The sequence below is a fragment of the Takifugu rubripes genome, chromosome 4 (genome assembly GCF_901000725.2).
Source record: "Takifugu rubripes chromosome 4, fTakRub1.2, whole genome shotgun sequence".
NCBI classification, from domain to species: domain Eukaryota; kingdom Metazoa; phylum Chordata; class Actinopteri; order Tetraodontiformes; family Tetraodontidae; genus Takifugu; species Takifugu rubripes.
The window spans coordinates 10,755,260-10,779,621 of record NC_042288.1 but is presented as its reverse complement, the minus strand read 5'-3'; the positions used below and the strand labels follow the sequence as shown (position 1 = coordinate 10,779,621).

The 24,362-nt window shown below is 41.8% G+C and overlaps 5 protein-coding genes and 1 long non-coding RNA gene across 8 annotated transcripts; 3 read left to right on the top strand and 3 right to left on the bottom strand.

The window, feature by feature from the left end:
* The first annotated feature begins 439 nt into the window (after positions 1–439).
* On the top strand, positions 440–3,645 carry fas (Fas cell surface death receptor). Its single transcript, XM_011603254.2, has 9 exons — positions 440–603; positions 971–1,053; positions 1,366–1,500; positions 1,677–1,794; positions 1,929–1,999; positions 2,099–2,194; positions 2,314–2,351; positions 2,613–2,631; positions 2,985–3,645. The coding sequence occupies exons 1-9, from the start codon at positions 533–535 to the stop codon at positions 3,272–3,274; spliced, it is 921 nt and encodes a 306-aa protein (XP_011601556.2). The 5' UTR covers positions 440–532; the 3' UTR covers positions 3,275–3,645.
* A 487-nt stretch (positions 3,646–4,132) lies between these two features.
* On the top strand, positions 4,133–7,982 carry itprip (inositol 1,4,5-trisphosphate receptor interacting protein). The gene is made up of 2 exons (XM_003963987.3): positions 4,133–4,259; positions 5,214–7,982. The coding sequence occupies exon 2, from the start codon at positions 5,268–5,270 to the stop codon at positions 6,870–6,872; it is 1,605 nt and encodes a 534-aa protein (XP_003964036.1). The 5' UTR covers positions 4,133–4,259; positions 5,214–5,267; the 3' UTR covers positions 6,873–7,982.
* Positions 7,528–9,637, bottom strand: LOC101079429 (glutathione S-transferase omega-1). 2 transcript variants are annotated; one of them, XM_003963957.3, is made up of 6 exons: positions 9,483–9,637; positions 8,785–8,893; positions 8,471–8,693; positions 8,284–8,385; positions 8,003–8,109; positions 7,528–7,811 (listed from the first exon to the last, which is right to left on the bottom strand). In XM_003963957.3, exons 1-6 carry the CDS (start codon positions 9,508–9,510, stop codon positions 7,661–7,663), a joined length of 720 nt encoding a protein of 239 aa, XP_003964006.1. In that variant the 5' UTR covers positions 9,511–9,637; the 3' UTR covers positions 7,528–7,660. The 2 variants fall into 2 exon arrangements, with proteins under 2 accessions (XP_003964006.1, XP_029690936.1); XM_029835076.1 differs by having other exon boundaries at positions 7,619–7,811; positions 8,785–8,889; positions 9,483–9,618.
* cfap43 (cilia and flagella associated protein 43) lies at positions 9,616–22,321 on the top strand. 2 transcript variants are annotated; one of them, XM_029835075.1, is made up of 38 exons: positions 9,616–9,775; positions 9,928–10,184; positions 10,398–10,494; positions 10,619–10,786; positions 10,892–11,000; positions 11,156–11,300; positions 11,388–11,470; positions 11,559–11,690; positions 11,792–11,908; positions 11,986–12,063; positions 12,162–12,307; positions 12,406–12,509; positions 12,647–12,796; positions 13,756–13,916; positions 14,094–14,258; positions 14,341–14,471; positions 14,733–14,805; positions 15,014–15,115; positions 16,184–16,261; positions 16,581–16,706; positions 16,784–16,888; positions 16,967–17,074; positions 17,339–17,506; positions 17,585–17,791; positions 17,952–18,038; positions 18,224–18,304; positions 18,557–18,685; positions 18,751–18,870; positions 19,081–19,188; positions 19,370–19,456; positions 19,546–19,634; positions 19,741–19,951; positions 20,037–20,149; positions 20,255–20,414; positions 20,504–20,668; positions 21,563–21,643; positions 21,737–21,890; positions 21,963–22,321. In XM_029835075.1, exons 1-38 carry the CDS (start codon positions 9,747–9,749, stop codon positions 22,133–22,135), a joined length of 4,797 nt encoding a protein of 1,598 aa, XP_029690935.1. In that variant the 5' UTR covers positions 9,616–9,746; the 3' UTR covers positions 22,136–22,321. The 2 variants fall into 2 exon arrangements, with proteins under 2 accessions (XP_029690935.1, XP_029690934.1); XM_029835074.1 differs by having other exon boundaries at positions 10,892–11,012.
* On the bottom strand, positions 13,766–15,132 carry LOC115249532 (uncharacterized). The gene is made up of 3 exons (XR_003888210.1): positions 14,995–15,132; positions 14,025–14,466; positions 13,766–13,948 (listed from the first exon to the last, which is right to left on the bottom strand). It is a non-coding gene; the product is annotated as an uncharacterized lncRNA (long non-coding RNA).
* sfr1 (SWI5-dependent homologous recombination repair protein 1) lies at positions 22,147–23,475 on the bottom strand. The gene is made up of 3 exons (XM_011603253.2): positions 23,127–23,475; positions 22,626–22,973; positions 22,147–22,543 (listed from the first exon to the last, which is right to left on the bottom strand). Exons 1-3 carry the CDS (start codon positions 23,205–23,207, stop codon positions 22,355–22,357), a joined length of 618 nt encoding a protein of 205 aa, XP_011601555.2. The 5' UTR covers positions 23,208–23,475; the 3' UTR covers positions 22,147–22,354.
* Positions 23,476–24,362: the final 887 nt, after the last annotated feature.

Here is a 24,362-nt window from a genome sequence, read left to right as displayed (position 1 = left end):
TTTTTAAAAAGTCCCAGTAGTGGAATAATACGTTCGGTAAGATATTTCACTGTTGTGTTTGGAACTGATAAAGTTATTTATCTTCCTCAGTTTGAGCTCCCCTGCAGCCGGTCCAAAATGCTACAAAGGGAATTAGCGCCACCTAGTGGTAAAATACTCATATATATATATATATAACTTTTTGGTACTTTCTAAAGCATCGTTACGGTAGACACGTGGGTTCTAATGTGTTCGCCACAGTTGCATAAAAAGGGAGTTTCCACAATTGCAACGTTCTAACCCCTTACATTTGAAACCATGCTCTAAATCCAAATGATAAGACTGAATTCCTATTGTCTAATATTATGTTACAGACTCCCAATTTGGGGGTTTGCAGTAACAGTTAGTGCAATAAAATATTGAATTCACTATTTAATAGCGTCTCCAGTGCCGCCTGGCCACTTCCTGTCAGTAGGGGAGTGCCGATACAACAGGAAATCTCGCACAAAATCTTCAGATACCAAATTGAGGTCAAGGAGCGTGTGTGAGCGCGATGGAAGACGGTTCAAACGTGTCTTCTGGATGGATTAAAACACTGATTTTGTGTTACGTCGCTGTTTCACTGTAAGTAAACTTCAGACGTTTGCTTGACGTTGCGTACTTAAATGTAACTGCAGCCCAAGACCGTCTCGAAGTTTTTATTTGGGAATAGATGACCTCGTTTGAGTTTAGTTTATTAGTTTTAGTTTAGTGTTAGGTTTTAGTTTAGTTTCACGTATATTTATGATCGATTATAGATTTAAAGTGTCGTGTCGACGGGCGGGTGTGGATTGACGGTTGGTTTTTTTGTGCGTAGACGTAATCAAGTAGGTGTGTGTGTGTGTGTGTGTGTGTGTGTGTGTGTGTGTGTGTGTGTGTGTGTGTGTGTGTGTGTGTGCGGTTTGTGTTGTGTACTTGGGAATTCAACTCGTACTTTTACTTTCGGTTCCAGCGGCTTCGTCGTCCCCTCTTCCTCCCAGTGTGTCGATGGAACCTACAAACATGACGGAAGGGACTGCTGCCTGTGTGCTGCTGGTACGTCTGCATGGTGTCAGATTCATTGATTTGCATCTGATTTCCAGAATATGCAGGAGCGGGTTGACAGCCTGGTCTTACTGCTTAATTGGTGTACTTCCCAGTTAGGATCAGGAGCTTGCACAGGCTTTGTAGTTGAAATGGATACTCTCTGTGGGTCGAGCTGTACTCTCAAAGAGATTTAAATGTTCAAGCATGTCCAATGTTGTGGCCACAGTCCCTGACTATCAGTTATGTAAAAGAAGGAACAGTGGACTGATCATCAGATTAACCTGGTTAGTTAAACCATTTCTATGCATCCTCATGCTGTAGGTCTCTATCTGGTGGAACACTGCACCAAGACCCTGGAATATGGAAAATGTGAGGCCTGTAAAGTCGATACGTACAGCAGTGAGCCGACTAGCCAGATGTCCTGTGAGCCCTGCAGGTCGTGCTCACAACCCAATGGTACAGTAGTGCAACTGGGTGACACTCACTTCTGCTCACACTTTCTAAAGAAAATACATAGCTCAAAAATGCTTATTAATGTTATATAAAATGCAACATTGTTGTTATTGTTACAGAGCTTATGCAGTTCTGTCAGTCCCTCTCATGTCACTCTTGTGCTTAAAACATTTTTTTAGATAATCTGGAAGAGGATGAACCCTGCACTCCTGCCAGAAACAGAAAGTGTCGGTGTAGAAAGGACCATTATTGCAGCAGTAAACTGGAAATCTGTAGACTCTGCAACCCTTGTAGTATGTAAGTTCTTGCATCATCATTTATTACTGTTAGACTGCTGACATTTTTCTTTTTTTCTAAAAAAAAGACAAATACGTAATAAATTAGCCCTCATAACTCCACGTCATTCATACCTTCATCTATTTTGGTTCAAGATGTGAGCCTGAGGGCATCAAAGTAGCCTGTACAGCCAACAATGACACAGTCTGCAATGAAAGAGCTCCAGGTATGCTTTTGTGTAATACAATTATCTCTCTCCATAATTATGTTATTGTATCATAATTCCTTTATATAACCCAAATTTGTCAATACCTTTCTTTTTTAGATGGGCTAAGTGTCGGAGGTATACTTGGCATAGTTTTTGGGGTCATTGGTCTTGTGATCGTGGCACTTTGTCTGTTGTGTCTTTATTGTCGTAAACGTGAGTATTTAATATAATGAGACCCACGGAGGGCACTTGAACATCTCCGTCGATAGTTAGGTACAGGTATAACAGGTGAGTGTTATTAAAGTTGTTATGCGTTTTGTCTCCCTCAAAAGGCAGGAAACAGCAGTCAAAGGACATTACAACTATTAGGGTAAGTTAGCATCTGCTGTTTACTGTGGTACCATACTAACTTTCTCCTGTTTTATCTAACATCTGCTGTCTTTGTCGGTTACAAAAATACTTTTCTGTCTCTACTGTTGCAATAGCGGCTCTTTTCTATAGGAAATACAGGTCAGTTGTCTGAAATGGTTGGAGTCCTAGTTTGTGTTGTAGTCAGACGTTGGTGGTTTTGGTTTGCTTGTTTATTTGCTGTGTAAACGTGTTTAACACTTATCCTGATTTTGCTTTCCAGGAACTGCAGCTGTTAAATGGTAAGAATCATCTGTTGATTCAATGGTTTCCACAGTTGAAAACCTGTAGATAATATCAGGTTGCATGGTAGAAACCTGTATTGAAATGCAATTTATGCAGACCCAAATATGAGGGGGGCTTTCAGACCTACATGCTAAACTGTGGTGGTGTTAACAATAAGTTAACATCTTATTCTGAAAATTGTAAATCATTATCTAGTAATAAAAAGGGAGTAGTTGGCATCTTATATTCCTGGAGAGAGGTGGGATTTTACTCAGTTCAGTATTCCACATGCTATTAAAATCACAATGAAAGGTGTTTGTCCCTTTAAGCGTGCTGAACTTTGTTGTAATAATCTTCCGGTTCTTTTCAGAAGTGGAGCTTTACCCTCACTTGCCTGACATCGCGGCCATAATCGGATGGAAGGATATGAAAGATATAGCGATAGCAAGCGGTATAAGAGAGGTGACGATTGAGAATGTCCAACTTAATCACCAAAATGACCACGAGGAACAGACACAAGAGCTGCTGAACCACTTTAGACAGATGCACAGCCAAGAGGCCGCAAAGAAGTTGATTGAGTTGCTTAAAACAAAAGGAAAAAATGACAAAGCTGTCAGGGTTGAATCTCTGTTGAGACATGCTGCTGGGAATGTTGTCTAATGGAAGCATTTTTTTAGAAAAAAAGAAAAAACTTACAAGCACTTTATTTTTAAGCTCGTACCAATTGCTATTGTCTGCCAATCCACCACCAGGAGAGTCCGAGTTAGGTCCTGGCTCAGACCTCTCTGGCTCGCTCTGTGTGGAGTTTACATATTGTGAGGGTGTTCCAGAGATCACCTGCAGATCAAAAACATGCACGCTTGGTTGCCTTGAGACTCTGAAAATTTTAAACCCAATAAGTTTATTGGTCATTTACTGTTTTGCAGTATTTGTCTTCTGATTTGTTTTGTTATGAGATTGGTGCACATTTTTAAATGATTTCTCAACTCTAAAATGCTGTTAAATGATTTTAAATAAAAGCAGCAGGATTCAATTTGTGTTTCTTTTCTAAAACAAGGCAGACTGCAACAAAAGTCTCTTGCAATAGCTATCCTTGAGAAATTCTGCCATCCACTTATGGCACAACCACATGCAACCTGTTAACTGAAACTGCCTGACTGCAATAACCGCAGTCTTCTAGCATTAGCTGCAAGGGCTTCAGGATGTTTGCAAGATGTTCCCTCATTAGAAGTAAAGACCTTAAAATTGCATGAGTGTTATTAATATGAAATCTAGCAGACGTCTGGGTACTATTAACAAAGCCCGTTTTTTTTTTTTCTTAAACATTTTTAGTGTACCAATAACAGTGACGTGGTTGGCCTAATCACTCATGTATTTAGAGTTATTATAAAACAAAATATTAAGCTCATAATTTATTGAGGCAGTGTTGCAGAAGGCTCTTCTCAATCGCATTTTGAGTGCGTTCAGACCTCCGAGTGGGCGTGGTCTGACCGGATGGGTGGGGTTCACAATCCGGAAATGGGTGGGGAAATAAAGCGTCAAGCGTTCCCAAGCTTGTTCTCATGAGTTTGACGCATATGGTTTTAACAAAGCATTTCTCCATGGAGAGAACCCTCCACGCTCAGAAACAAAGACCAGTGCAAAGGTAAGGTCAACGATTTTATATACTATGTCTACTTTTATGTCTTGGGAGTCTACAAGTTGATGTCCGCAAAACGTTTTCAGTCAGCGTTTTCCGTAATGGCGGGTCGCTGTTTTGTTACTAAGACAACCGGAGACAGCCTCAATCTGTGAGCAAAACAACGATGGAAAAACGTGCATTTTGCTTATGGATTGTGCAGTTTTAACTGTAATACGCCTGACATGTCTTCATCAACGTTATGAAAAGTGGAATACTTTTGTTGTTTAGCATATTTAACAGCAACACTTGCTTCTTGTATCTGACAGGAAGGATCCACCATAGATCTAAGATTTAAATGACCGTCTGTGCTGGTCTGGTCTCTCTGTCTCTCTGTCTGGGTGTTTGTTTGGACAAACTGAGCCATGCAAGTTTTGGAAAAATCCAAGTCATGGGAAGTTTCTCTGCCTGTATGACCTCACATACTCTGCAATTACACTGTAATTTTAAACCCTACCAGCGACTAGTGATTCCACCCTAGAGTGAGATCATGATCCACGTGTTCTTTCTCAGTATTCTCACCACGTTATATTCCATCACCGTAAAGTGTCGTCGGTTTTAAACATTCATCCCATTTTCTTCACTATTACGATCTGCTAAGACGCAAGGGGCTTATGCAATTTCCTTTCCTGCACACAATATTGCGTTGCTTGGTGGCCATCAGGAAACACCCCGAGGGAGACGAGCCAATAAGGTTATTGCACATTTTTTAAAAGGGAGGTAACAGTTATTTCATTTTGCAGCAAATGTTAACAGGATGCAATTTTTAAGAGGAACAAAGTTGATAACAAGCCTAATCTTACTTCCTTTCAGACTGAAACTAGCAAATGTGTCTATATTTGGCACAAAGACTGGGGCGGAGTTCAACTCTGCCAAATAACTAAATTAGCATTTGTAAAACTGTAATTTCCTCTCTTTCAGGGTCTAGGCTGCTGCCTTGTCATCAGCAGGGTGCTTAAATAAAATGAACTGAAGATGCAGGGGGCCATTGCACGCATGTGTGTGTTAGTGGCTGCGGCCATATTAAACCATCCCTTGCTCTCCCCTCAAGAGAACGCCACGCTCCATGACCAGGATGAGGAACTGATGGCTCGCATGCGGGAACATGAAGAGATGTTGGAAAAGGAGCAGGCCAAGCTGGAGAAAGAGTTCTCTCAGCTGACACCAGAGCCAGAAAACATCGGCTCTGAGGAGGAGTATAGCGGGTACTTGTGGAGCTCGGTGGTATTTTTAGTATTCCTGGTGATCGAGATGTTCCGAATGCATGGGGCCCATACAGAAATCGCACCGTTTGGGGACGAAGACATTTATTCAGAAGGTGGCTCCCTCGCCCCCAGACTGAAGGCGTTGGACAAGGAGGTTCTGAACAACTTCTGCGACAAATGCACCTACACATCCTCCAATGAAATCTGGAGGGTGAGAGAGTTCGTGGAGGGTTTTGCTGACGACTTGTTGGAATCACTCCGGAGTGTGTGTGACAGGGATGCCGACATGGAAGTCGGGGACTTTGTTGGAATTGGAAGCGTGTTTGAGTCTTGGAAGGTGTGCAAGCCCCTGATGTGCGACCTCCTGGTGCCTTTCTCACCTCCAGATCCATTTGCGCTGCAGTTCCATCTGTGGTGCAGCTGTTCCAGCAACGTGCCTCCGAACATGCAGGGCTGCGGCAAGATCAAGGTCTCCAAGTCTGGTGGGAACGAGGGCTGTCTCTGCGGCTCTGCTAACATGGGGGAGGACATGCTGTGTCTCTTGCATAATGGGAACGATGTGCCCAGTGTGGAACGCAGTCCCGATGACCTGCTTTGCACCAGGAACACATCCTTCTTATCTAAAGATCAAGTCATGAAGTGGTTCCAGATCTCTGTTACCAAAGCTTGGGGACGCATCTCCCACAAATATGACTTTGAGGTCACTTTTCGCAACCTGGATGCTGCGGGCGCCCTAAAGGTCCGCTTTCATTCAGGGAAGGTTGTTGTATTGAACATGATACCAGTGGTTCAGCTGCAGGATACAGATGCCTACTTTGTCTCTCACTTTCCATCCGGTTCCGAGAGCCCCCCAGACCCCTACTGGCCTTTGTCTTTCGCAGTGTATGAGAGGAATTTGCTGAAACTGATATCTAAACGTCTACCGCAAAACTCCTGTCACTTACACTGCCTTCAGATTGTTACTTTTCTCCACAGAAAACAGGCAAGCCTCACAGGAAGGACGGCACTCACAAACTACCACATTAAGACTGTCCTGTTGCACTTGTTGCTGGGTAAAAGGGCCTCTTCATGGGGCACGGAGCACATGGAGAGCAGGCTTTGCGATTTGCTCAGCTTCTTGCATAGAAGTTTACAGGAAAAGAGACTGCATCATGTTATGATTGGGAACAGTAAGGTGACAGAACTCATCCAGGTTCCTGAGATAATAAGTAGAGCAGAGCCCGTCAATCTGCTCCGGTGTCTGGTGCTGCAAGCGGAGCTTCATGCTCAAACACTTCAGCATTTCAATGAGATGCTAAAAAATGCACCTGCGCTCCTACAGGATTACACACCTCACTGGTCTAATGGTTTGTGCCTGCTTGGTGACGGGGTGTGAACCAGTTGTGTTATCCAAATTATCCGACTGTTGTACTGAACTGTTAAGAATATCACCTCCAAACCTCGCCACCTGTGCAACAATAGCTACTTTTTGTGCATAAGCACTGTGTGCATGTTGCTTCTTGAGCTCCTCTTCCAAGGTTCCTTTAAAACTGACTTTTCACCTCCGTCTCAAATGTCAGCTTTATATGATTGTGGAGGTCTACAGACATGGATGATACAAGTCGCAAAAAGTAGAACGTATCATCCTCTGAAAGAGATCGAAATGTAGACCATGAGTCCTCCAAAGTTGTAGTTAAAAAAAGTAGTCCCTGTCTAATTTTTATCTCATTTTCATGACTGTATTCTTTACCTTCCTTAAAATAATTCCATATTTAGAGAAGCATTTGTATAAAAATGTGTTTTAGAGGTGTAAAGGTTGGAGGATTGATGGATGGAACAGCCTAGTTTACTGATGGACGCAGCAGTATTTCCATGAATGGTTACATTAATTACCTCAGCACACATCCATCTTATCAACAGTTAGAAATGTTAGCGCATCTATTTTCTGATATAGTCTTGTATACCAGTGTTCTTATTTGTAAGACAAGTTATTTTTGTTACCGTAGATATTCTATATATTTATATGCGCATTATTTATTAGGAGATTTTTGTACAACAGATGTTGAGAAAAATTTATTGGATGCTGAAAATCTAGTTACATCTCAGTTCCGTTTTTGATAGAAAGACCAAGATGACAGAAACCATAACAAAAAAGACGGTTTAAGTTTTGGAAACGAATCATTTTTACAGGCCGTAGTCGTAATCAGGTTTGCCATCAGCGTATGTTTTGTAGAAGGCCTTGTGCGTGTCCAGACTGTACGAGGTAGCTTTGACCGCTGGGTCCTCACGCATGCGTTCAGTCCACTTTGCCAGCTCAGGTGTGTTGTCAAGGCAGCTGAAGATAAAAGGCAAAATCTCAGTATTTATCACAGACTGAATTGTAACGCGTTTGTGTTCTCATAGAAATATGAAGGTAAAAAAACCAATATGCTCTGAAACAATTAATCTGCTTTTTTGGTTTATTATCCAGCTCTTGTACTGTTTCAATTAAATGTATTTTCTCTGATTCAGGAGATTATTTCTTACCTCTTCAGTCCAAAGACTTCCAGCCTCTCGAACCACGGCCACATCATGTAGTCAATCATCGTGACGGAATCACCACCAAAGTACTTGGTCTTCTTGTTAGCAAAGTCCTGCAAATGTAACGTAACACACATCAGAGTTGTGTACAGTAAAAACCTAATGTAATTATTGAGCTAAGTAATTCAAAGCACACAAGTGGGTGACTTTCCTTTATTCAAAAACATCTTTAGTTTTAGGGGACAATGATATTTCATTTTAAAATTCTAAACTATTTTCTAACCCACCTCATTTAATTTGGTCAGCTTCTCTTTTAGTTCAGTTTCCAGTCCTGACACATCATCTCCATTCTTTTTACCCATAACGATCTTGTAGAAATATGGAACTATCTGTGGACAGCAGGCACATTTAAGATTATATTCATAAGCATAATAGACTGCACTGCAAACTGGTATTCAGCCACATTTCTAATACCTTGGAAAAATGCTCCAGCATCATTTTTTGCTGAGCTTTACCAAAAGGTGTGGAAGGAAGCAGTTTCTTTTCAGGGTAAACTTCATCCAGGTATTCACAGGTGATCGGGGATTCATATATCACCTCTCCAGCAGGTGTTTCCAGTGTTGGAACGAGACCAAGAGGATTCTTCTGAAGGAACCAGTCAGGTTTGTCTTTAAGATGAATGTTGATGGTTTCATACCTGCAGTACAGAAATGTATGCAGCCAAATGAAATCAGCACCACTGATGATTTTAACAATGGGAATAAAGATGTGGTTCAATATGGAATTACTTGATCCCTTTGGCATTCAACACCAATCTCGTCCTTTGAGCAAATGGGCAGAATCTCATGCTGTACAGTCTGATGTGGCCTTCAGGGACTGGACCTGGAGCAGGACTACCTGCAACAAATAAAGTCCATTTACCAATGTGATGATTGTGATAATGTTCAATCCATTTATGCTGACTTGCATTATTATAACATTGTGCGTTGGTTGCTATAATTACAGGATGAAAAGTTCACAAACAAAATAGACGATCAAGTTGACTTATTGTAAAAAAAAAAAAAAGTACTGTGCATATCTAATGTTGCCACATTATTGCACTATTTTCACATTACAACATCACTATTTTGCAGGAGAAATTAAATACATCGAAAGACACCAGATCAACTTATCAGTTTGACCTTAAATTTAGGTCAGTGCGAGTACGCGCACAATTTTACCAAGTCATCGTGAGTCACGATAATGACCTGGCAAACATCAGTCTGTCATTTTAAAGGATCTCACCATTCCAAAGATATCAGCAATAAGGGCAAATTCTTAGTATATATAAAATTCAGCAGCTATTTACAGCTTTCATAAAATCAGCAAAACATATTTAATCGAACGTGTCTGCCATCTGTTTAAGTGGAAAGGTGCGCGCCCCTAATCAAGCAAGTAAAAGTAACAACAGCTTAATGAGGAGACCAAAAAAAGGCAGAATTCTTACCGTTAGCGTGACACTTTTCAGTGGACATGTTTGTTTCAGGTGGAATCTTAAACAGCAGAAATATAGACGGGCGGACGGTATGCAGACAGACGGCGCTCCGCTCAGCTAAGTGCACACTCTTCCGGGTTCGGTGCCGCTGAAGAAGACGTTTCAGCCAATGGTGACAAAGGGTGTTTCCTCGAGACTGTCTGGTTGCCAGGGTTACCTAACGCGACCCTTCACTCCTGAGTGGCGTATGGTTTCTTGTTTGGTATTAATACATAAATGGATAAAAACGCGGTCTTGGAAATTAGGTATGTAAATGCACCAAATTATTCTAATTACCTTTCATTTGTTACACCATAAAAAGCTTATATTTCAATATTTTTGCTCAATTGTTAGCTTCCACGTCCTTTGGATTCAAGAGAGATGACACAGGGTTTACTTCCTGTTTTACTCTCTCCAGGTGGATCCAGGCTTTTACAGAGAGGAGTTTCTTCGAATTTGTCGACAACAAAACAATCTGCTATTCATATGCCAGTCATATATGTTTCCTGAACCTGGAGACTAAACTACAAAGTGTATTCCAGAGTTCTGTAAGAGAAATTGGTGCATTGACAGCAAATGGCAGCAAGAGGATTTTTGCTTTCTCAGAACAAAAGCTATCCCCATCAATATTTGTATACAGCTTTCCAGAGTTTCAGTTAAAGAATAAACTAAAAGGTAAGGTTGTGAAATGATTGTCTTGATAATTATGGGAGAATATGGTAATCACCTTATACATTTGCAGTCTCAAAATGTATTATCACAAAGTGGTAAAAAGTAAAGTGCATTTCATTGCCAAACACGATGTATTATATTTTAATCCAGTAGGAAATACAATTAAAGGATAAATCTAACAAAGAAGTCCATCATTCCTGTTTAATCTCTTTACAGGAACCGCACCGCTAGACTGCACATCTCTGGCATTAAGTGATGGAGGTCCCTTTTTGGGATGTTGTTCTTCTCTTCCAAACTACACCATAACAGTTTGGTAAGCAACAGATCATGAGATGTGTTATTATGTGTTAATATGTTATTTGAATAGATATATTATAACATTTGTTTATGCAGTATATGTGGAGGAAATGTGCTCATCTAACATGGCCTTCTTGCAGGAACTGGGAAAAAGCTGAGCCAATTTGTTCACAACCAAAAGCTGGGTGTGATGTGGTTTCCCTGGTGTTCAACCCCTTAAACTGTTTCCAACTCTGTGCTTTGGGGACTGCATCCATCACCGTTTGGAATATTGAGAAGAGTACTAACCTTCATGTTCTGAAGCCCAGGTATCCAGGTTACTCAAATTGAATATATATTTTTTGATGACACAAGGTATCAAACCATATTACCAATGTCAAACATTTGTTGTTTCATATAATACTGTTTTGCAGGGTGATAGAGCTTCCAACAATTGAGGATACAGTTGATAAGGGACTAATGGCAACTTACCTTAATGAGAGTGACAAAGAAACCCAACTTCCTCCAATACCCCTCTTGGATGTAGGAGACAAGGCAAAATCTTTTCCATATCATTTATATCAACATATGTCTGCCTTAATGTTGGACTTTCAGGATGAAACCTTGTTGCCAGTTGCCATCAGTCACATAATCTATGAACTCTAAGCTGTTATATAATTCCAAATATGTTTACACAGCCTGAAGTCTGCACCAAAGCCAAACTGACCCCTGCTGCTGTCTGCTGGACGGCAACGTCAGAGCTTTATGTGACCTGTGCACAAGGCTTCCTGCTGCTCGTTGACCCCGAGAGCCTTGACGTCTCGGTGCAGTTCAACCCCTCATGTAAAATAAGCACAGACACAGTGGGGCTATTTTGTAAAGTTGGGTTACCAGTAAAAATGCTTTTATCGTCTGTATTTGTTGAAGCAGCTGCTGAAGCCATCCCTGAACTCAGACAGGACACCTTCCAAGGTTTAACACTTTGGAGGGATGATTGTATTGCTGTAGGAATGGTAAACATGTGTACTTTCATTTTTCCGGATTTATTATTTGACATAAAGCTAGACTAAGAAACATATATGCTGTATATATGCTCTACAGGAGAGCGCGGTGCACTGCCTGCGAGTCAAAGGAGGTCAGATTGAAATCATAAAAACGTGGCAAATTGAGCAAACCGTCACAACAGTGATGCACTCGCCCGACAATGAAATGCTGGTTGTTACTTCAAACAAAGTAAGAACCTAAATTTGCCATTTTTTTCAAAAGAATGATTATAAGAGAAACCTGAACATTATTCAGGAAATTCTGATCTGGTTATTGTAATCATTTTTCAGGGGCAAATCTTCACGGTGAATCCAAATCGGTCGGATGAGATTTTGAAAATCCTGGATGTCGGCAGTGGGAGGTCTGTGGCAGCTGCTTTTTCCCACACTCCGACGAACATTTGTGTGGTAATTGTTGTTGCTCCAAAAGCCACAATGTGTTGTGTCTTTTTGGGGAATTTCAATTGTGTTTCTACTGATTATAGTCAGTGAAGAATTCTGGAGAAGTGCAGCTGTGGTCCAGAGATGGCCGCCTACTCGGCTCCCTGTCTCTTCAAACTGATGTGACATTCACCTCTAAGCACTTAGATCAAACCAAGATGTACAACACTGGCTCAGAAAGGACGAGAGAGGTAGCTTAAGTTCTGCTCTGTCTTTTCAGGTGACATGTGTGGCCTGCTGCCATGTTGCGCAATACGCGGCTGTTGGAACAGCTTCAGGAGTCGTGCTCTTTGTTGACCTGAAGAGGGAGCAGCAGCCCCAGCTGATACACGAGTTCCATCTTGACCACTCTGTGGATCAGATAGTGCAAGTATCGCAATTCCCAAGCGTTTCATTTACTTCGTACAAATGTGTGTGGAAAAAGCCAAATGTTTGTGTGCCTTTCAAGTGCTTCTCTTTTACAGTTTTGATCAAGAGGGACACTATCTTTTCATCGGAGCCTCAGACTCACATGTCTTTGTTGTAAATGCAAAGCCATCAGAGGGGTTCTCAGTCCTAGGTTACACAGGTAGATACTGTTTATAAACTCATCTAAACTGATCCTACACTATAATAAAATGTTCAACACTAATCAATGCTGAGTACATAAACGTGAGTGTAATGTTAGCTTTTATGCAATATTCCAATTTGGTTTTTGTTTTCCAGTTGTGCCTGGTCCAGTTCTGTCTCTGTCTACTCAGTGTGTCAGGGATTGTGAACAAGTGAAACTCCTAGTTTTGTGTGCTGGACAGAAGGAGCATAATCAGAGTGGAAGCCTGCTCACAGTGCTTTCTCTGCCCCTGAGGGGTCTTGCAGGTATACTACAGACCCATTCACCCATTCAAAAAAAACTGATTGTTGGCATTGGCTTTACAACATTAGATCCCAAACTTCCATAAAATAAGTTGGTAGTCAGAACAGAGTTAGAGTTATTAGATCGTACACAGCCAGTTTCACCTGCAGCAGGACAGAGTTCAAAATGATAGAACTGAGGTGATGGATAAAGTGAAAGAGTGATGTCAGAAATTTATGTATATTCAATTTATGTTCCTTCAAGCAATGGGTCATAATTACAATCAGCCAATGCGAGTTGATTTATAACCAAAAATGAAGATTGTCACAAACAATATACTTTAAATGTTTGTAAAATAATGGACGGTGTTTTTCTGGTGTTTACTTGGCTTTAGGGACCTGTCCACCCAATGAAATGTTGTGTTAGTTGTTACCGTTCAAGCCTTCAAAGCGAGAATTCCAAGGATTTAAGCAACGCCAGTTAATAAAATTTAGCTGGACATATTTATTAGCATGTTTAGACATGTTGTCACTAACACTCTTAAAATGGGAGCTGAAGACTGAGTGGTTTCTAAAAACACACAGGTGTTTAAAGATCCTGGAAAACCTGTTTAATGAGATAGAATTTCAGATGAATAAATGTCTAAAGTGCAACAAAGAAGGCTTCTATAAGGGCTAAAGATTCAAACTGTGCTGAATACATCACAATTACAATGTATTTTAATTAGATATCAGTGTGAAAATTCTTAAAATTCCAAAATGTTGTGCATTTGCTTGTAATAGACGTTATGGCAGAGGTTACAGAATTTGTGTAAAACTTAATTTGTTGTGTATCAGGTAACAGAAGTTGTTACTTACAGGCTCAAACTGGAACAGTCCTTCAGTAATACCCTAAAAGGATGAACTATTGTGTTGTCCTCTAAAAGAAACCCCTTTATTACTGATTTACATTCTACTACAGTTATGTGCCTCATGACCTACAGGTCCAGATTGTGTAGATGGGAATAGACGTTTGGCAGCTGACATCCTTCAAATATCCAGATATGAAGTGCCTCATCCAATTCAGACGTGTGTCCTCGGAGTCGGAGAGATCTTTGCTTACTGCCACCAGAAAAGAGCTCTCCAGCGCTTCCCCCTCCCTAAGGTACACTTCCACTTATTCTTTTCTGTTCTTACCTGCATGAAATGTTCATTTTCAGTGATATATATCGAAGATATTTGTCAATATTCTTTCCTTATTGCTGTAACAAACCTGTGACAAAGGTTCTCAAAGATTTATGCCATGATTCAGCTTCCCTGTGTGTTTGTTTTTTATATTCAGGACGCAGATGCTGCTTCCAGTGAGCGTATGGTCCAGCTGAAGCCAGAGGAGGAAGTGCAAGGTCATCCTTTGGGTCCTGCCTGTCTTACTCTGTCTCCTCACCATTTATGGCTGGCCTCTGTGGGCCGAGGTGGCCTATTACGTGTCCGAGAAACCACTTCGATGGTAGATCGTCTCACTTACTTAATCAAAACACTTCAGTTGTATTTGCTTTATATCTGCTGTCCGTGACACTGTTACCATACAGGACCAGTTTATTCAGCTGCAGTGTCATCCGTATGGCAGTAGCAGAGTTGGGAGCGTGTTGTTCTCTGCAGACAGCCAGACCCTCCTCACTGTCGGCTTAAATGATGGCGCTATTGTTTGCGCTAATCTAAGGTAAACAGAAAGCAGACTGTCATGCTTGTACAACACAGTAGAGGGAACTGTTGCTCTCAGTGATGATGTCACAGACAAAGTAACTGTTTCTTCCAAGGTAATGCTTAAATTGCACAACAAAATGGTGGGTTTTAAGCTTGTATTTTGATTTCTCAGATACACTTATTACAATATAAAGTAATGAGTCTCACACTGCAGGTAGATAGAGTAATCATGACTTTGCCCTTGAAACAATAATGATTCTGTCAATCGTGTGTACAGGATGAAAGATCGGGACCTTGGTAAGATGAAAAAGTCTGTGGATAGTCTTCATACAGGATCCGAGAAACTCAAGGTGAAGTTATTCTACTTTAGCAGTTGTGCTAAATTACAAAGACCGGAGGAGTTTGTTTTTATTCTTAATCCAAGACAAACGGATATTCAAATAGAACCAACGCCATATTTAAATTACTACAACTCATGAACACCATTGCAGCAGTGGGTCAAATACCGTTATTTATTTGTGTCTCTGTGTTATTTTTACATGTGTGAACTCTCTGTAGGCCAGTGCTGGAGCGACCACGGTGGATGTGACACGGGAAGAAGGGACTCTGCCGTCCCCTCCTCCCTCTCATTCCACTTGGCTGGAGAGCAGGCAAAAGACGGTCAGTGGCTAATAAACTGAAATAGTCACGCTTGAAAAGGAGCATAGCTTTTTAAAGATCACCCTCCCTCATGTAGTCAGTCTAAAACCTTTGTTATTTGGCTCTTAAAAGATCAAAAGTCAAAGGAGCTTTGATTACACTTATGTTACATTGCTCTTTATATATCACTGATATCGATGAACTTCAGTCACAGACAGGAACTATGGAGGGAAAAACAGAAAGCAGAGTAATATATTAAGAGAAGACATTTATTTCTGTTTGACTCTAAAACGGAAGGAGCACAACACATGTTAATCATGGCATTTGCTACTGTGTGTAGGATTACAGATGTGAATGTAACACAAGTATTTTTATTAAAAACAGTGCTGGTAGAACAGTTTCACACCAGAATACTCCTACGTCCATGTTTGACAGTAGCTACAGTTTTCTTTGGGGTTAAAAATCTCTTTTGATGCTTTGACCTTTAAGCTTTCCTCCAGGAGCCTCTAATCTAAAAGCCTCTCAGTCCCCAGTGATACAAAACATGCTGGACTCACACGCACACCTTCTTGTCCAGGTCTCTGAGCAGCATGATCTGCTCAGGTCAGACACAAAAGGAGTATAAAACATGCTCTGTTTAAGTGGGCTGAGGAAAGGAAACAGCTGTTATTAATCATAATCGCTCTGAAGACGACGCCGTGGGTGACAGCCTGAACCGATAAAAGTGGATGTGCCGGCAGATTTAGTAATAGTCTCTGAAAAGTCATCAATGATTATTGATATGCCTTTGAGATTGAAAATTAACCATAAGAGCCAAAAAACAATTAAAATGGTCATTAGCCAAACCCTGATACATCCTTCAAAATGGAGTGTTTAAGTGGATCCAATTCATTTTTTCCCCACAAATGGGGACCAAACAGCCACTGTCTAGTTGGCTTTTACAATATATCCACTTTTAAAGCTGTAACATGTTAAGTTATTCAATGTTGGCTAACATCTAACTGAGGGTTGTGTTGACAGACGATTCTATACTATAAAGGCATAATGATCCCTAATTACAATTGTTAACCAATGTAATTGGTTCCACAGGCTGTAAAAGAGGAAAATGAACAGCAGGAAGCCATAGCAGCCACCCTGAGGAAGGACCTAGCCCAATTGTATGCCTCGGTGAGTTTTATTGCCTATTTATTTGCTTATTTTTGTGATTAATGTTTCAGCTGAAGCATCCACATTTTACAGCACATGTCCTCACAAGTATCACATCGTTTGACAAGTTTGTTCTCTTCAGCCAGCTGGGGCCCTGTTTTTATAACATGCAGAGCATCTAACAAAAGTTCTCACATAGAGGAGTGAAAATGATTCATTTGAAAACACCCAGCCCTGAAGGATAAAAAGCCCAAAAGAAGAAGATACATTTGATATTTATCCTGGAGCACAAAGTTCTGCAGGGTGAAGTTTAAAACCAAAGTATTTCCTGCATTTCCAGCTGCATAAGATGAGGCTTGAAAATGAAACCTGCAAAGAGATCGAGCGTCTGAAAGACAGCGAGTTTATCCTGGATCCAGAGGAACAGAGAAAACAGGAGGCTTTGATGGAGCAGGCGGTTAATCAGGTAACCTGCAGATGCAGATGAGAATGCAAATAGATTATGTAAAGATGGAAAAGCTTCTCACTGAAACGTCATCATAGGTAAGAGAAGAAATCCAGCGGGAGATTGCAAGAAAGCGATACCTGTACGATGTCCTGAAGAGAGACTGCTGGGACTCTTTGAAGGTCAAAGGCAAGGCCATTAAAGTAAGATGCATTAGAAACAAGTGTAACATTTCCTATTCAGCACAGAACACCCTGATTTGTCCTATTATTCTATTCCAGGCCTTTCACTCTGACCTGGAGGTGATGAACTACCCTCTAAAAGAGAGAACGGAGGCAGACATGGCGGAGCTTCAGAGGGTTCAGAAGATACGGAAGTTTGAAATGGCTGTAAGCAAACTTGATCAGCTTTTCGTTACAGCCTTTAGTGCAGTAACTTAAGTGGTAGACTCACTGGGTTCAACGTGATGACACAAAATGGATTTCCCCTGTGCAAGATAGGAAATAATGAATGCACCACAGTTCCGGTTTTAAGATTCCCATGAGGACTATTGTTAAGATTACTTTATTTTGCAGTCTTGCATCCCCGCAGATTCATTCTTGTTCATTGGAATGTTTCTAGATGAATTCAGCTTTGTCACTTTTGAACTCCAGCATATAGAAACTGTGACAGAGGAGGAGGAGGAGGAAGGCCAGGAAGCAGACAGTGCTGCTGTTATGGGGAGCTTCTCTGCACAGCTAGGATATTCAAATCCATACGTTTACAGTCAGTTCAGCCTGAGAACCACAGAGCAGAGAATCAACCAGATAGTTCTACTACAGGTGAGAGTGTGTTAGAAAACTGTTGTGCATGTGGTAATGTGAGTGAAACTTATTATAAATCTCATTATCTGAGCACAGGATGTGATTTATAACATCAAGAAAGGCTTCGATGAGGAGTTTGAGGCCTTGCACAGACGCAAGCTGCAGGAGATCCTTAATGTGAGAGAGAGAAACAAAGATATCCGGCGGATAATGGTTAAACTGGACATGAAGAGAGAGCTGTGGGAGCCTAGCCTGACTGACAGCGAGCAGCCTGAGAAGCTGTTCACTGTGGACGACTCTGAGGTTACTGACCCCCCTCTTCAAATATGAAACAAACAAAAAAAAGCTGGCAAATTGCACAGAAAGTTGGACAACGCCCTGCAAAACTATGAGGGAAACATGGCAAAGTCCTCTTTTAAAAAAAAAACCTGACGCAGTGCTTTGCACCTTTGTCTGGTTGCAGATAAAAGCAGAGAAATACCTCACCCCAGAGCAGAAACAGGAGGAGGAGAGGAAGAAGTTGGAAGAGCAACAACGTTTCGCTGCCAGAGTATGCCGCCACAGCAAACGCCTTTTTGCTTCGAATTTGTTAATCTTTGAAAATGTGGCAAAAAACGCTTGATATATCTAATCTATTTTTACTCTGAAAGGCGTCATTTCCCAACACAATCTTTTAAACATGATTTTCCATGGATTCCAGCCTTCAGTCATTACGTTCTTGTCCTTTTTTGTCAGACGGAAAACCTCAGAGAACTCGCCCTTAATGAGATGATGGGTGGAGCGCTGGAAGTGAAGCAGGGGGACATCTTGGAAAAGGTCTGAAACCATTCATACTTTTGATCAATAACAATCAGGTCACAGCCTTAAACATAACGTCATACCAATGATGCTAATAAAAGGATATATCAAATCTAAACACCAAAAACACTGATGATTCATCTAATTTAAATTCCTATGATGTACAAGAGATTCAACTGGTCTGAAAGTGTGTTAGGGGGATTTTTGTGCCAGTTGAATTAGCTAAATCAGCACGAAGGGCACATAGTTTCTATTGAATGGACTCCACAGGAAATACCTCCCCCAGAGTTTGTTTTGAGCAAACCTGACAGCCAATGGGACGAGGAGGAGAAAAAACGATACGAAAAGTTTGAAAAGAAAACTAAAGAACTCAACGAGGAGAAGGAAAAATACAAAAAGGTACGATTGGCTATATGGCATTGGTCTCCAGGGATCCGTAGAAGTCTAATGAACTCTAATTACAGTCGCTGGAGACTGAAATGAAGAAACTGCACACCATCAACAAGGACGTGACTGAAACCTTTGATGAGAATTTGAGGAAGCTGTTTGAGAAGAAAATACGCTGTGAAATGGCGGTTAACCAGGTGAGCCATGTATAAAAGCGTCACGTGACACTGAAAATACTACGCCAGCCTTGTGTGTTTTCTGTTATGACAAAATGGGGCCATTAACCCAGTACTTTCACTGTTTGGGTAGATAGTAATTGCATTTCTTAATTAACAATGGCTCTAAGGCATTTTTGAAGCACCTGTGTTGATGACCCCTCATAAATCCTGTTTCAATGTAATTTACAGGAAGAACTTAAGACTGCTTATCTTATGACTGCAGTGGAGGAAGAACAGGAGATGAACACCCGGGAGCAGGAGCTCAAGTCCAAACTTGAAGGAGTGGAAGCACACAAGGTCAGGAAACCTGAACATTGTGTCGTAACGAAGGGTTTTATTAACATAATTTACACTTCAGTCGACTGAGCAAAGGGCGTTTATGCCACATAAAAATGGCTTTTTATTTTTAATTTGATTTACTATGAGATTTCAAGGTTGACAGTCACAGGTCCTCATCCTTTTGTTGGTTCCTCCACAGCAAGAATGTGAGAAGGAGGTGGAGAGCTATGAAGAAGAAGTCAGGTTGTTTGGTGACATCTATGACAGGATTGTAGATGAAGACGGAGTATGTTGGCTTTTAGGACTCAGCTCTTTTTTCTATATGCTTTACACAGTTCGCTGACAGTGTGCTATATAATGTCTGTGGATTTTAAGGTCCTTGACAAGGACTTCAAGAAGGAGTTCCAAGATGTACCAAAAAATGTGATTAACACTCTCTATAAGCTATTCAAACGAAGACCCAGGTTTGTAATATTAAGTTCACTGTCATACAAAAAACATAAGCTAATGTCCCTTTTCATTTGCTGGGAAATGCTGAGCAGTTGTTGCACATTATCTCGACAATCTCAGGGTTTCCAAGACAAAGACGCACACAGAGAGCAACGCCAGCGTCTCTAAAGAGCCTCATCCATGTGGCTCCCCGCAGCCCGACGAGCTGGCTGATCTGCTGCAGGCCATGGAGGAGCTGGACGCTCCGGAGAACACACCGAAATGCTTGAGTCCAGCGGTCTGGGAGAGGTTTTGTCTTTTCCGCAGGACTAAAGTGGAGAGTGAGCACAAGGTAACGAGGGTCGTGGCGAATGCATCACATGCGCAGTTGTGGGCGCTCTGTGTGTAGGTATGCACTCACAGTTTGGCGTTTTCAGGTGAAGGTAAACGGCAAAACATTTGCCAAGATGCAGGGCGTGCTGCAGAAGAAAAGAGACAAGTTGGAGACCGCAGAGCAGGAAATTAAAAATCTCTATGATGCACTTAAAAGGTAGCACATGGCTGTGTTGCTGTAGCAGCAAAAAGAGGAGAAATGGCAGCAAAGGCAAAAACGCGACGCTGCCACTAAATATTATGCTCGTGTGTCCACATCTAGCCAGCACGAGGAGAAGAACCACTTCCTGAGCAACATCGTGATCCTGGTCCCTCTCAAGCAGGAGCAGGTGGAGGTGTCCACCGCAGACTTCCCCGCTGACTACAGCGATTCTGTCCTCTTAGATCGAAGCGTGGTGGAGCGCCTCAACGACACCATCAGGGTCGGTTATTGACCGCCACCTGACACAAACAGCCCTTTGAGGGACGTCGGTTATTAAGACGAGTCTGTGAACGTGATGTTTCTGGTCAGACTTCCGCAGAGCAGAAGATCAAGTCCATGGTGGAGTGCAAAGACTTCTGTAAGGGCATCATCCAGCTGCAGTGGGAGCACAAGAAGCTGAAGATGCAGATGGAGGATCTGAACAACAAGTGCAGGGACATCCGCCAGTTAAAACTCACTGAGGAGCAACGGGATGTAAGTGCAATTAGCTTCCAGCGAAACCCCGATGTTGTTTTATAAAGATTATCTCAGGTCCCATCGAGGGTTTTACTCAGAAGCCGCAACATGTGAGGATAATGGAGGATTTTACCACCTGTGTTTTGGTGGCATATCAGAAGTTTTCTACTTTAAGCAATGATTTGGAATGAAACACATCTTGGAATCGTTGGCTCCAATGTTACCGAGCAGATTGTTTAAAAAATCTGTCCGCATCACATGATGTCTGATTGATACCATGCTTCACCACAGATGGGCATTCCTTGAAACAGACACATTTTTCATACTGGCTCCACTCACTGTTCTTTTCTTGTGCTTGGTATTGTTCAAAGATGTTTCCTAATATGCAGAGAGCAGAAGATCCGATCGCTCCTTCAGTATAGTGCACAAATATGCAATGAAGTCAAGGGCTCATTCATGGATAGAGGAGCAGCACCGCTGAAAATGAAGATGTCCTTAATGTTGCGAACACAGCTTTCACTCTTGTATTTTCACACTTCAGCAGCTTCAGTAGCAAAGAGGAGCCGCTGCAGCAAAATTAACGATTCTCCTAACATACCGGACAAGAACACTCTTGTAAAATTTGAAAAAGGGCAACAACACAATACATTGAGTTCAAATTAGTCATCGTCGTAAAGTCAGTGAACATGGCACAAACAAACGTTTCCACGTCTGAAAGCCAGATTCTTTTGGAAAATGTTCAGGTACCAGTGCTGAGGTGTGGCAAGCAGCTTCCTGACATTGTGTAGGCCCTTGATAAAGCCTGATCTATAAACAAATCCATCCTGAGGCCATTAACGTTTGAACATTCTTGCTACGCACAACATAGAACGTCAGATGGATTTTATTTGGAATCATCTCCTCTCTTTTCAGTACCTCACCAAGAAAGGCCACGGCAGTGACACAACTCAGCAAGTCTCCAGCGTGGAGAAAACGATAGCGTTCCAGGAAAAGGTGCTCAAAAGAAGCTGAATCGCGTTCTCCTAAACGCACGCTCGCCTTTGTATTTTCTGCAGATGACGGCTCAAGTGTGCTCTTTGCTTTCAGGTTCATCAGAAGAATGTGCAAAAACGCAAAGATAAAATTCAACAGATCAAAAGGAAGGCAGCAAAGAAGGTTTTGGAGAACGCGCAGCTGGAAGAGGACATAGCTAACATGCAGGCGGTTTTGCAGGAGAGAAGAGAAACCTACAAAGCAATAGGTAATAAACCACTTTTAGCCCTTTTGTAACATGTCAGTCTCCTTGGTCTGACTGTTGTGGCCTGTTTCGTAGCCCCAGAAGAGAAGGAGAGCGAGAGAGAAAAGCGCTACCAGAAAATTCTCCAAGTGAAGGACTTGAAGTCCCTCGTCCAAATAAAGGAGAAAGAGGTGGCGACGCTCCGGGCAGAAGTGGAGCGTTTAAGGAGGAGGAACTATCCTTTACTCGTCGAGCCGAAACAAATCTAAGGACAGCAGTGTTGGCAACAGTTTCACTTTCAGTTTTATTGACACTTTTCTTGACAGGCCAAGAATCCTGACCCTAATTTATCCTCATAAAATAATCTTAATGTAATGCAATTTACAGCAGGAACAAACACCAAATACCAAAAGAATCGAACATTATGTTAACTTTCATATAAACATCTGCAGTAGCTGTGCGTGTAACTGTGTGTTTTGAGCTTCTATTCAGGAGGTAAAATCTTCCTCCGAACGATCAAAGTGCAGAATGCCTTCATCCAGACCAAAGAGGTCAATCAGCTCCGACAGGCTCGCCTTTCCTCCATGTATGGAGACGTCTGACTGGAGCTCCTGCAGCGCCGCCTGAGCGCAGCTCCTCCACTTGTCAATCAAGCTCTGGAGCTGTGTTGTGTCATTCTAAAGAGAGAGGCAACACGTGATTGGTACTTCCATGAAAGCGTGGGCCTCAACCACACACATTCTGGCCCTGTGGTTTCACCTTGCTTCTGTACATTTTAACCATCTTGAGCCGGCGCAGTGTCTCCGTCTTATCTTTGACCTCCTTCCTCAGCTGGCCAGGTTCATGCGCAACAGCCTTCACAGGAGGGTGCGCTGCTTTGGGAAAGGCTCCACAGATCATTTCACTCCCTGATTTCGTCACATTTCTGTTTATATCTATGACCGAAGAAGGGTTATTAACTGCATCCCGGTAATGTGCTGCGACTTGTCGGCCATCCTCCTCCTCCTCATCCACATGAAGACGTTTGGCCACAGAACAGGGAGATGTGAAGGAGCGTCTCGATCTCTTCAGCCTTTCCTTCAGAGAGGAACTGAGGTTTTGGGGATGCTGAAAATGTGAAGACAGATTTAAAACCAGGATGCATTTTCTCAGTGGGTTTTCACATGTTATATAATATTTTACCCATCTACAGTAGAATACTGTTGAGCTTTTGCCTTCGGCATGACTTCAAAACAAACTTTAAACCACAGTTCAACAAACCTTTTGTGTATATTCAGCGGGGCTTGAGTCACAAGGAGAACACACAGACCTAAATTTGGTTGTTTTTGGCGTGGTCTCCATCACTGAAACGGATTCGGACGCCTGCAAGGAGCCTCAAAACTAGGTTAGCCTGAGCAGCTAACGTTAACTCAGTCACGTAGCTTCTCGACAAACGCGAAGAAACACATACGTTTCAGGCGGAAAGGTATAACTTAGACTTCATTTTAGCACAAGTGAAACGTAGATATTAAAAACACGTTTAAGTAATCTTCATTCTTCCTTGTTTTTGCCGTTCAAGAAAACCTCTCAAAGCAGCGATTGGACGATATCTGGTGAATGGGATCATGGGAAATGTAGTTTCTTTGAACAGTCGTTAACCACATCTACGTTCATGGTGCATTTATCCTATTCATGTTCCTTTCATACTTAAAAAGCCAATGCTGATTTACGGAAAAGTCATTTTTAGCTCTAAAAGCACGTGTTGTGTTCAGGCATGTTTACTGGTTGCCATAGTTACCAGGGTTGAGCCAGGCTGAATCAACTCTTCTCATAAGTTGATTCACATCTCCTTTTTTTCTTACCAGTTTCAAACTGCGGGCTATATTTCATACTTCTACTCATCCCGGTGATATGCAGGGTTGTTATTTTTGTTGCCAGGAGGTAAAATTTTTAAAGCGAAGATATGATCTTGCCCAGGCTTGAGAAATTCAGTAAAATCACATATTTCCCATCCCATCTCTATTCACCTCCATCTTTCCTATTTATATCCCCTTTTCCTCCTTCTCCATAGCTCTGCAAGGTAGCATTTTACTCACAAAGGTCTTGATTGCATAGTGGCTTGATTGTGTCTCTCACTGTAAGTTAGGCATTTAATATTAGACTGCCTATTACATTTACATTTTTGTCATTTAGCAGACGCCTTTGTCCAACATGACTTACAAACCCAGTCCTCGATGGCCACATCCAGCCGGGTTTTCTGTCCTACCAGGCTGAAAATGCATTCAGTGGGATAGAAAACCCGGCTGGATGTGACCCTTGAGGACTGGGTTTGTAAGTCATGTTGGACAAAGGCGTCTGCTAAATGACAAAAATGTAAATGTAATAGGCAGTCTAATATTACACACCCAGGGTTGGGGTAGCATCTCTTCATTGTTTTCCAAACATGATTATTTTTGGTCCTGAATAGGCCTATGTGTGTCATAACTGTACCAATAATACAAGTTTGTAGAATGTAGA

Coding starts and splice junctions, on each gene's coding strand:
- LOC101079429 (XM_003963957.3), bottom strand. CDS start 9,510: ATGTCCACTGAAAAGTGTCACGCTAACG. Junction 8,386..8,470: donor TGCTGGAGCATTTTTCCAAG/GTATTAGAAATG, acceptor TGCTGTCCACAG/ATAGTTCCATATTTCTACAA. Junction 7,812..8,002: donor GAAGTCTTTGGACTGAAGAG/GTAAGAAATAAT, acceptor TTTTATCTTCAG/CTGCCTTGACAACACACCTG.
- fas (XM_011603254.2), top strand. CDS start 533: ATGGAAGACGGTTCAAACGTGTCTTCTGGATGGATTAAAACACTGATT. Junction 1,054..1,365: donor CTGCTGCCTGTGTGCTGCTG/GTACGTCTGCAT, acceptor CTCATGCTGTAG/GTCTCTATCTGGTGGAACAC. Junction 2,000..2,098: donor CTGCAATGAAAGAGCTCCAG/GTATGCTTTTGT, acceptor TTTCTTTTTTAG/ATGGGCTAAGTGTCGGAGGT.
- sfr1 (XM_011603253.2), bottom strand. CDS start 23,207: ATGGAGACCACGCCAAAAACAACCAAATTTAGGTCTGTGTGTTCTCCT. Junction 22,974..23,126: donor CCGCTGAATATACACAAAAG/GTTTGTTGAACT, acceptor TCACATTTTCAG/CATCCCCAAAACCTCAGTTC. Junction 22,544..22,625: donor TTAAAATGTACAGAAGCAAG/GTGAAACCACAG, acceptor CTCTCTCTTTAG/AATGACACAACACAGCTCCA.
- cfap43 (XM_029835074.1), top strand. CDS start 9,747: ATGGATAAAAACGCGGTCTTGGAAATTAG. Junction 10,787..10,891: donor CTTCATGTTCTGAAGCCCAG/GTATCCAGGTTA, acceptor ACTGTTTTGCAG/GGTGATAGAGCTTCCAACAA. Junction 18,871..19,080: donor GTGAAATGGCGGTTAACCAG/GTGAGCCATGTA, acceptor TGTAATTTACAG/GAAGAACTTAAGACTGCTTA.
- itprip (XM_003963987.3), top strand. CDS start 5,268: ATGCAGGGGGCCATTGCACGCATGTGTGTGTTAGTGGCTGCGGCCATA.